The following is an 11,471-nucleotide window of genomic DNA, read 5'->3' as shown; positions in this document are numbered from 1 at the left end:
TGCGTTAGGAGGGGCAGTGGCGTCACTGTCGGGCGCCGGATTTCCCCGCAGCCGTCAGCACCTCGGACAGCGAAGGAACGTGACAACCAGCAACAGTATCGTCACACGCTCTGTTGCATAAGAAAGCATACAAGTGACTAAACTGCCGTGATAAAAAAAAAAAAATGCTTAGCCTACCTATGTGAGCAAATTGTTATGCTTACCTACTGTCAAACAGTTACCCGTAAAACAGAAATATCAACTTAAAACTTAAAACACAACACTGTAGATACCGCGCTGTTATGGATAGGTGCAAATGGTGACCAAATACAATTAGCTCAACACGATATTTCTATAACGCGTTAACCTGTTAGAATACCTACGAAGGAGCTGCACACTCTGTACAACAGCAAGAATAGTCTTAATAGTATATGTATGAAGACTACAGTAGACCGTAACCTGTAGGCTGCATACACATTTGCGGTTTAAACAATAGTCACAAAACTTTTCCTAAATCCGAAATATTACTTAGGAAATCTAGGAAATAAATGATCTACGATAACTTCAAATTATCAAAACATTACCTGCATCCCAGCTCAGTCGAATGACCTCTCATTGACAGCGACGCAAGTGCACTTACTTCATAAGGTGAGTCTGGCCCCCTGAGAATTGATTGGCTTTCTAGAGCACCACTATAAGCCGAGGCGCACCTGTCATTGGCTACTGAAGACGCCAGTCTTACACTAAATGCCTATGCAGGCATTTTCAAGGGCTCTGTTTACGAGAAGGAACTCACGACTAAGTGATGGCATTCTACCAGATTCCACAATGTGGCTCTCGCGAACTGTATTATTATTGTTGGCTACTGAAATAAGGCGTTTCGTTATTTATGCGCCAATTCGGCCATTGTATATAGGTGGTATGCATACACCATATAACAAAGCCTTGATACCAATAGCATAAATGTAGCCTATTCACTTAAACCAGTCAGGCTATAGCCTAGGCATAGGCCTATTATTCAGTTCAACTCTGTGTAAAAGCATATTAAACACGAAACTCAGTAGTACTTGTGACATTTCCTTTGATATTGAGTGTTTTATCAGTGTAAGTCAGCCGCTGGCAACCTAAAAGGCTTCCGTTTCACCCGCAAGGCACACAGTAGTCTGCGCACTAAGGCTGATGAGCACCCCCTACTGGAGCAGATAGGTCACTGCCGTAGACCCACAGGTTGCACCGAGGTGTACTTGGATTACTTCGACAGTAAAATTCTGGAATAGGCCTTTATCTGGACCTGATCTGGCATAGATCAAAGCTAGACCAGGGAGGGATCGTCAAACTGCTCTTCCTAAAGTCAATTGCTCTCCAGAGTTGGGTTAACATAAATAGTGAAGGAAGCACTCATACAGACAGGCATACTACTTTTCATTAGTAAAAGAAAACATTGAATAGAATGTATCTTCTAATCTGATTTATCCTTAGCAGCAAGCCATAACAGATCATAGGACAAAAAGTGATGTCACTAATCAAATTGACACGTCTTCATTTGTGATAACATATGAGCCTTTTGTTTTATTTATTCATGTTTTGTTCATACTTTTTTTAAAATAAACAACTTCACAATATTGTGCACTGTAGAGTCATGCCAATAAAACACAGAGCACACAGACCCTGCCAGTGGTGGGATGAAACAGACGGTCATTGTGCTCTGCTTTCCCAAACAAGATCACTGACTCAACACAGCAGTCAGTGTTACATATCTCATTTAGACTTCATGGCTATTTACTTAATCATTTGATTTTTTTAAAAAACAGGATGTTGAAGGGGACGCATGTGACTTATGTGTAATCCAAGCAGAAAGGGGACAAAGTTGAGTTTGTCACTGGGTCAAAAGCATTTTCCAGGGTATTTCAATTCAGACTTTCAATATAAAAACTAATGAACCTGAAATATTAGTTATAATGGTACATCACTTCTCAGTGCAATGGTGAATCTGAAAATTACAGCAAGAGATAGAATACTTTCACTGATTAAGCAAGTTCCTCAACCAGAGAGCAGTCTTTGAGAATGCTTTTGGCAGCATTTCACACCCAAGCCACACCCATTCACAAACCCCTCCATTAAAACAAACCATGACAATCCTACTCTTTCGCTCTTTCAGCAGACATCTACTTGTACTCTGCCTTTTCTTTGTTAGGTTACCAATACCAATCAACATGCTCTAGTTTATAACTAGAAAAGAAACATGCTTGAGCAGTGATGAGGCTTCAAATGCACATCTATGTTAAGGTAAAAAAAAAGTCAGACACAAATTTGTGTTAGCCATTTATTTGCAGTGATAGACTTTTCTCTGGTCTGTCTGTATTGCATTACATTGACTTGAGTAGGTGAAAGTGTGAAAACATCAAGACTGCTTCGTCAAAGAGTTTAGAAACAGTCCTTCATAGGTACTACCACACTTCTCTTCATCAATGGCACAGCACAGAACACTCAGCCCTCCTTGTGTTATTAAGCAAACGTGTGCAAGTCCACATTGTGCAACTCCAAGTTGGCCAAGGAGCAAAACTCCCAAGAGGAGATTTGCTGAGGTTTCTCAACAGCAGACACTTAAGGCTCAAGTGATGTCATAATCCCAGTATGGGCTGCCGTGGCGACCGCCGGGTCAGTGCTAGTGTTCAGGCACAGGCACCGGTTCCATGTGGATGTCACGCACCGCGTTAGCCACGTGCCGGATGTTGACTTTGTCCCCAAATTCCATCTCTCGGTGTTCAAGGAGGATTCCCTAAAAGGGGTCAAAGGGTTCATGTTAACAGCCCCCCCATTTTTATGGATAGGTGCCTTACATAGAAAGCCTGTGTGTGTGTGTGTGTGTGTGTGTGTGTGTGTGACTATAGGATGAATCCAAGAAGCATGTGGCATAGAGAGTAAAATTAAAAAGGACCTACTTGACTCCCTGGTCCGATGACAAACACTCCTCCCATGATAAAGCCCTCTCCATAAACGTTCCCCAGGAAACCATTCTTGAAAGCCCGATAACCATTCATCCAGACCCCAGACCGCAGGAACCCCGACAGACCCATTTTACGTTCCCGAGGGCCAAAGAACCGGCGCTAGAAAGAGGGAAACGGAGCAAACACAAGCCAAGGTCTACTGTTTAAAGCTTTGCAGTTTTTATATACTGTATTTGTCTGATCAGTAAGTATCACATAAAAACTCTAAACATTTCAGTTATTTATCTAGATTAACGACTTATCTTCAAACCACCACGGGGAAATGTAAAACACAGACTCTGAAAGCTTTTTTGCTTCCACAGTCATCCCATTCCATGCTATTGAGAAATGTTATGTCTGGGGTTTTCACCAACCAGACGAATAATCTGAGGTTCCCAGTCAAGGCGGCGGTCAGGACACTGGTTTCAAGGTATTTGTAGGATTTGAGTGGGCATGGGGCAGGGAGGGAAACACATTTGTGCTAATCCACATTTGCTGAGCAAAGGACGTAAAAGTAATACGTTTTGCCCATTTTTACTGGGTAATAATTTGGCGGGCGTAGCCAATTAAATTAAAACCGCCAAGAAGTCATGCTCCTAGCTGTGACGACAATGTTACACAGCGCAATATGAGTCATTGCATAGTCAGGTACTGGCTGTGTACACACCTCTGTGTATATTCTAAGCCATACACCATTACAGATGATTATTGCTTGAGGTGCAATAAAGGGTATAATTCAATTAGCTGTTGAGCTGAAACTGCACCTTTCACTGCAAATTTCAAATGACTTGGCTTCAGTAGAAGACAAGCAGACATAACTGTGGATGTTATGAACATGCAGGGTTTGGAAAGCAAGGATGGCACCTTCTCGTCCAAGTAGATCTCTCCATTGAAGTAGGGCCTGAAGTTCTGCACCTCCTCTCCGACGTCTTCCTTCACCACGGCTACCAGAGGGATGCCCAGCTCATCCAGCTGAGGCTTCAGAGAGGACAGCTCAGAGGCCTCCTGGAAGAATGTGAATGCACACACACACACACGGTTAGACAGCCACCCACCCACACAGGCATGAATGCACACACCCACACAATTACAAAAGCACTCATCCACAAACACAGACACAGACAGTCATAAAATAACCACACCTTCCACATACACTGGAAATTGTAAATCAATTGTTGCAAAACTCCAAAACTGACACTATAACAGGATTGAATCAGTCAAATCGACCAAACTATCATTAAAGCATTAAAGCAACAGTGCGTGTGATTGTGTGTAAGTATACCTCTCTGCACAGAAATCATCCAGGACGCCTCACTGCCATGATCACAGCCCCAGACTTCTCCCATAGTGTATTTGCCTTCACTGCTTTCTTCTCTGAGAAAACACCAGAATTGTAAACAGGAATGTGAAAGGGGTGTGTTTATTATCATTATCATTATTATTATTATTAACATGGAGTTTATCTGGTTGCGCATATAGTCTAACACAGAGCCTATTTGGAACTCATTGGCAGGGTTTACATTTCTACATTTTTTGAACTCACTCCAGTTTCCTAATCCTTTATTGGAAATGTCATTAAACTGAGAACGGGCCGGTTAGTCCAGTCAGACTCTCAATTAACTAAAATTAACTTTCGATTTTTACAGAGGAATAGCTCCCTCAAAGTGACTACAAACCTCCATCCAGCGTTTTTAGCTCGGTTTCCTCCAGGTAGCGTAGTGTGGCTCCAAGGGGCTGAGTCAGAAATAGATCCGTGAAGGAGCGCAGAAGATCGGCAATCGTCGAGACGACAGACCCCACTGTTCGAGTCACTAGCTCCATACTGCCGGCAGAGCAGAGTGCTGTGTGCTGGATGAATGCAAGCTGCAAAGCCCAAATCACAAGACGCTGCACCGCATAGACCAACTCCCTTCCTCACGAGGTCTTAATCATTCACGCTAATCGTGTATAGGCTAGTTGCACAACTTGAAACATGCAATAAGGTTATGTCTATTTTCTTTCCGATTAAGTAGAACACTCGCACAAAGAAATCTGTTCAATTGACAGATAAAAAAGGGAATTGATTTTCAGGTCAATGCCAAACCTCGTCAGAAAGTCAGAGCAGCCTACCTGGGCTCAGTGTCCAGGTGTATCATAAGTGATTTTTATGTTCGCCAGCTGTCATGCATGTCTGGAAGAGTTTATTTTACTGCTTGGAGAGTCGGTGCGGGCATGATAGCAATGGGATGAAGTGAACACACGCTTAAGTCATTGAAATGTAAAGCAGACAGAACCGGCAGTAATGAGACAATTTCCAATAAAGCCTAAAATAGTCCACCATCAGTCTCAGGCGATGACGTCTAAACGAAGCGGGGTTTTCAATTCTACAAAATGTTGATGGTGGCTGCAGCTTGAGAGATGCGTCTTTGATCTTTTGGTAACGTTCATATGGCTGCTATGTTATCTTTGGGTCGGCAACAGGCGGTCAAAGCTGCCCTCCCAACAATATTATTTGGCGCGCCAGAATATTCTGGTGGTCTGATTTTTTAAAATAGTTATTAGCCTATTTTACAACATCGTTTTACAAAGTCTAGTCCATTCACCAATCACCGCAGGTGCTTAAACAAATATAAAGAACCTGATCCTGCTAGTCTGCATATAGCCCTCTGCCAGTGCCTAAATGTTGCACTTTTCTGCCTCTCTCTGGATAAACAGCTTTAAGATTATGTATTCCGTAGGCAGTCGTTGTAGCCTACTAGCCTACTTTTGCAATATTGAAGCAACATATGTCTTGGAGGGGATGACAACAGTTGACTTTCAATTGAATTTACTCCTTGAGACAGAGGGCTTGATTAGCACACGCCACTTTGGTTGCCAGGTTTCATGACAAAAGGATTGAAATTGAAGTAGCCTAGCTAAGTGATTTGTGATTTTAGGGTGTCTATTTCGCACACAACCTGCAACCTGTTAAATGCCAGATTAACAGACAAAATGAACGGGTCTGTGATTTTATAAATGTAATGGTCTTACAATTTACAATTAACAAAACGGGTGGGGTCCTCTGCGAAATGACCTTGAAATACAGGAAATCGGGAAAAACGGGAGTGTTGGCAAGCAGGAAATTGACTCTGTCTTGACCTATTTTTTACAGTCTATGGTCTTGACAAGACCAAAGATTCTAGAGCTACGCGCTCCGCTCAAGAATCTTTGGTCAAGACCCTTTGACACTGGTTACCATAGTGTTATTATGATGTCATAATGGACCAGTACAGTACGTCACCTCAGAGCCTTGTTTTTAAAACCAGTTAAAACGAAATAAAAGTTCATTTGACCACAGCAACTGTTAGATAAGGACACAAAAAGTATTGCTGAGTGAAAGATAGATTTAAACCCACATCAGACTACAACATAACCTAATAGGTGATCTGGTAAGTTACAATGAATTGGCTAATACATTCAGAATGTAATGCTATATTCAAAGGCATATCTTATTTATTTGATAATCTAAGGTGGTCTAAGGAAAGATCAATGTGGTCATTGGTCAATGTGCATGTTAATTCAAATATCATACTCTTATTATTTATGAGTATATTGTAACATAACTAGACAAGTCTATTCTCCTCAGAACTGAAGATGCCTCGCACACAAATCTACCCTGAGCCTGTAAGTCATGACCATAGTCATAGTTCATTCCTTCTGAATGTTATTGACCAACTGCTATTTCCTGATTGAAGTAGTAATTCATCCCAAACAAAGATGGGGAAACAGTGTTAAACTGAAATGAATAATGTAATGTAACTGAATTGAACTGATTTTTTGCAGCCTGATCTAAGCAGCAGCCAGGAATCAATTTGGTCTTCTGTGGTATGTATGACACTACAAAACATCAATGTAGACAGTGTCTGGTGGGTGTTGTATGACTGATCTGTACAATATTTATAGAATACTTTAAGAATTTATTGAACTGAGTGGAATTGAATTAGCATGGACTTGTAAGAGCTGAATGTAATGGAATTAAATTGAATTGAGGCCTCAGGTACAGTGGTACATTACAGAACAGGGTCTAGAACATCTTTGTGGCATGGCAGGTGCAGAGAAGCCCATCAGACATTCGCCTTCTGAGGGTGATAAGACGCATGGTTGGTCGACGGGCGGACAGCTCTCGGGGGATTGAAGAGGAGGTATGTAGAGAGGCCTATACATACAGAGGGTGCAGTGTGCAGGAAAACATGATCCATTGCAGTATGTAAGGGGGGAAAAGTGCACCTGTACTCAGCCAGTTAACAGTTATTAACACAGAAAAGTTTATTTTCCATTTTTGCCCTCTTCAAACAGATTGAAACGTCTGAGGAAAGCCGATGCTCCTCCACCTCCTCTGGTACTACTCTCGAGCCAGTGTGGGAGCTGCAGCCTACACCAAAGTCTCCACCTAAAACCGCTCTAGCTGAAGTCGTTCCACCTAAAGCTGCTCCACGTAAAGTCGTTCCACCTAAAGCTGCTCCACGTAAAGCTGTTACATCTAATGCTACTCCACGTAAAGGCGTTCCACTTGAAGCTGCTCCACTTAAAGCCACTCCACCTAAAGCTGATCCATCTAAGGCTGCTCCACCTAAAGTCGCTCGATCTAATGGTGCTCCGCGTAAAGTCGTTCCACTTGAAGCTGCTCCACCTACACAGTCAAGACGACCTTATGCTGGCACAAATACAAACAATGAGATATGTGGATGCCAGGCAAGAGTTCCGCCCAAAGCGCAGATTGTGCTGCTTTTCCCCGGACATCCAGCCCTTGGCTATAGGCCCACCACGATGATCAGATTCCCTGAAGTGTCACCTATTCACAGGGCGTCCCAAGCTGCCCTTCCTCCGCTGTTGTCAACTCAGTGTCAACCAAGGACCTCTTGGAACCAGAGTCAAACACCAACACTGCAAGCACCTGGCCCTTCAGATACAGCCATCGCTAATGCAACTGAGGTCTCTCCTGAATCCCCACATCCCCAGGTTGCAGAAATAACAAGAAAGGTGAGAAAGATGGACGGAGCAAGTGACCTTATGGACTTGATCATAGTCACCAGGCAAAGAAAGCTGGCTGAATTACAGATCCTGGATCTGGATGTCAGAGGCCTTCCTGCCAAGATAAAGCAGATGAGGAGTGACCATGACTACATGATCGAGGCATGGGAAAGGGACAGGCTGCAGAGGGAAGCTGATACAATGCAGTTGGATGGGACCAAACTCGAGGATGAGACCCTGGCAGGGGTGAGGGACGAGGTGAAGACTGATGCTGCTGCTCTCCTGTTACAGCAAGGCTCAGAGCGCACATCACAAAGCTGTTCCTCACCTGTCACACTTCATGAGCCAAATCAATCTGAAGCAAGCCAGTCGACCCAAGCCAAGTGTACATTGACAAATGTGAAGGAAAGGGATCATAACAAAAGTGGTGCTGTTGCTCGCCCTCTGCCCAATGGTTGGAAGCATGCATCAAGACCCCCTCTTTCCTCTGGCCCTTGTTCTTCAGAGAATGAAGGAAAAGATGTCACCGCTCAACCTAGGTCCAGCGGTTTGAAGTGCACATCTACATTTAATTTCCTGTCTCAAAACTCGTTGTGGTCCCATGGAGGCCAGTCAGACTCTGACTCTGAAAACTCCGACTGCTCCTCTTTCCAAGCGAAGTGTACATTCCCCCACAAGTTAATATCTGTGCCAGACCTACCTCTCAGAGACCACTCTCATGAACCACCCTCCACCCTGATTTGTGCAAGCAGTCTTGCAATTGTGGCCAGGAGGAATGGAACACAGTCACCACCAGCCAGAGTGAGTTCACCTTGATTAGTTTCGATTTTGTTAAAGTGAAATGGTAGGAGAATGTTGACTGGACTTCTAAATTTAGTTTTAGCATTTCAGAAATGATAATGTGGTCCCAACTAGGGACTTATTAACCAATGTGCTCTCACTTCTACTTTTGAGGAGTCAGAAATTAAATAAAAAAAATTAGCATGAGTGTAGAATGGTCCATAATCATGTTTTTAAATAGTTTTATTTGTTTTTCAGGCTTCCATGAACAATAAAGAGGACAGTGTAGAGGATGAGATGACAGACAGCGAGAGTGAGGACAGTAGCATTCAACAGGAAGAGGCCACAAGAAACAAGGACGACCCAACCCAGCAACTAAAGGAATTACAGTACTTGGTACTGACAACGGAAAAGAAACTGGAATTGGCGAAACAGCTGGAAAAAGATACAAGGGCGTCTTACAAAAAGGAGAAAGACCAGCTGGCATTGAAGAAGAAAGACTTCCAAAAAAATAAAAAAATAATGCTGTCTGACCTGAAAAGGAGGACGAGGGAAGAACTGAAGGTGCTAGAGAACGAAATAGAACAAGGCCAGAAGAGGGTTGATAAGGAGCTGAAACAAGAGACAGCCAACCTGAAAGCTCTCTTGAACGAATATGAAAAGGCCTTGAAAGATGAGGAAAAGAAGGAAAAGGAGAGGCAGAAGGTTCTGGAAAAGCAACAAAAGGAAAAAGCAAAGGAAGAGAAGCTCAAGCAGAAAAAAATAAAGGAAGAGGATAAAAAAATTCAGATGGAGTTGGCCGAGGAAGAGGAATACAGGGCGTTAAAGCTAAAGGCTAAATGTGAAAAAAGAAGTCAGAAAAGCAACAGGAGGTGGACAAAAAGAATAAACAAAGCTACTAAAATCAAAAACAAAATAGCTGCAGCGCCAGGACGTTTCTTCCACCTTTTCCAACCCAGTTATGGAAAGAGAGTGGAGAAAATGCTGAAGGAGCAACAGAATGAACAGCTGCTCTGGCAACAAAATGCGAAGAACAATGAGCAGTGGCTTATAGAGGAAAGGGAGAGGAAGAGGCAGGAGGTGGAGCGAGCGGAGGAGGAGAACAAGAGGCGCCTGGAGGAAAGGAAGAAAGCATATGTTGCCGAGCAGGAGGCCAACGAATGGGGCGGCAAGATGCGGGTTGTGCTGTCAGAAGCGAGGAGCAGTGCAAGCCGCATCAATATACAGTTCTGAAAAAAACAGACGACAGGACACCACATGACGAGGACAGGACGAAAGGTCAGTGAGATTGCTGCTAGATAAACCTCCTTTATAAACATGCAGTTTGTAACACCCAGGCTACACCAGGTCCGCAAACTAAAGTGTTTTAGAAGACGTTTTAGGTACGTGTCGCTAACACGTCTTGTCTAACCAGTTCCATGATCAGTGGAAGTAAATTGTTGCGGCGGACATAACGCCAAAGAAGCGCTTCAGTCACGTACCTGGTGTAGCCTCCCTGTAAGGCTGAAACAAATAAAGAGTAACAATTAGAAATGTTCTTTTGTATTTTGTGCCCAGTGGTGCAAAAGAAGCAACTAAGGAAGGAACACAAAGACGTTTCCAGGGGGAGGAGAGAGGGCATTTTCACAGGAACTGCTGCTACCAAACACACAGGAACTGTCATCATGAAACTCCTTGTATGGTTTGTATGAGAAGTATCGGGACATTGTCACCAAGGTAAGGCAGATTTAGATGTTAATTTGCATGGCATGATGCCAAGATACATTCTGGAATGTTATGCTAACCAGAGACGAAGAGGCTAATGATCAGAGCCTATGGAATGCTTACATTTTTCAAAAATTAGAGGTGAATCACAGGTACTGTACATAGGCAAAGTAAAACGGTCAGGTGACGAGTGAGCGCTGTCAATGTGTACGCAGCTTTCAAGAAGGTTAGTTATGCTAATCAGAGAAATGTCTTCTCTCCAAGTAGACTCAAACTAAATGTGTCCTGACACAAACATGAGTATCATACAACATAGAGGACGAGGAGAAATCATGGTGGAAGCAGATCTCTCAGCTCCAGCGGGAACTCTCAACTAAAAGGTAGCAAGTGTAAAGATGAAGTTTTAACTTAAAGTCTTACTTGTATGGACAGGACATCATTGCAACTGTAAATTGTACCTCTGTCTGTCAATATGTGGTTTTGTTTTGTATGTTAACCTCATCTTTTACAACTATATACCCATGGTTAGATATAAGCAAACTTTAATTTGATGAGCGGATACTGGCAAATGTTTCACTTTGTCTAAAGGGAACATTAGTTGTGCTGTGAAACTAATAAGCCTGACTTTTCCTGTTTCAGTTTCTCTTGAACACCGCTCCATCCATCTGCTGTTCCAGCACCAGCCCAAGGAGGATGGGTTCCCCCAACAGCCTGGGTCCTCCCAAGGTTTCTTCCAGCTTTCAGCTGGGAGTTTTTCCTTGCCACTGTTGCCTACGGCTTGCTTTTGGGGGCATGAGGACAGTGTGAATTTCTATTTTATAGAACACAACAATTGTAACAGTAATAAAAACTAAAACATTTATGTTGTTCTTTTTTCAGATTTGTCATCTAGCACACAACTGTCATCTACTGTAACTACAGTTGAAACCAGAAGTTTACATACCTTTAGCAAACACATGCTAAAGTTACCTAAAAAGAGGAATAAAAAAATGCATATTTTTAAAATTGATCTAAATGCCTTAATTAAAAAAT

The 11,471-nt window shown here is 42.9% G+C and overlaps 2 protein-coding genes and 1 pseudogene across 3 annotated transcripts in view; 1 reads left to right on the top strand and 2 right to left on the bottom strand.

Annotated features, from left to right (window-relative positions):
* LOC121699844 (PDZ domain-containing protein 7-like) overlaps positions 1-107 on the bottom strand; it is a 15,582-nt gene extending 15,475 nt beyond the window's left edge. The window contains exon 1 of the mRNA XM_042082314.1: positions 1-107. This exon is cut by the window's left edge and continues 16 nt beyond it. The gene's annotated coding sequence lies outside the window, so the exon portion shown is untranslated.
* Positions 108-2,288: 2,181 nt separating this feature from the next.
* LOC121699897 lies at positions 2,289-5,548 on the bottom strand (annotated as a pseudogene).
* A 460-nt stretch (positions 5,549-6,008) lies between these two features.
* Positions 6,009-11,301, top strand: LOC121699847. Of its 2 annotated transcripts, XM_042082319.1 has the most exons (9): positions 6,009-6,373; positions 6,571-6,608; positions 6,768-6,809; positions 7,034-7,126; positions 7,281-8,756; positions 8,994-10,013; positions 10,293-10,451; positions 10,707-10,819; positions 11,079-11,301. In XM_042082319.1, exons 2-6 carry the CDS (start codon positions 6,579-6,581, stop codon positions 9,966-9,968), a joined length of 2,616 nt encoding a protein of 871 aa, XP_041938253.1. In that variant the 5' UTR covers positions 6,009-6,373; positions 6,571-6,578; the 3' UTR covers positions 9,969-10,013; positions 10,293-10,451; positions 10,707-10,819; positions 11,079-11,301. The 2 variants fall into 2 exon arrangements, with proteins under 2 accessions (XP_041938253.1, XP_041938252.1); XM_042082318.1 differs by having other exon boundaries at positions 10,293-10,819.
* The last annotated feature ends 170 nt before the right edge of the window (positions 11,302-11,471 follow it).

Source organism: Alosa sapidissima, chromosome 24 (assembly GCF_018492685.1).
Source record: "Alosa sapidissima isolate fAloSap1 chromosome 24, fAloSap1.pri, whole genome shotgun sequence".
NCBI classification, from domain to species: domain Eukaryota; kingdom Metazoa; phylum Chordata; class Actinopteri; order Clupeiformes; family Clupeidae; genus Alosa; species Alosa sapidissima.
The sequence above is the reverse complement of the archived record's forward strand: the minus strand, read 5'-3'. Positions and strand labels throughout refer to the sequence as shown.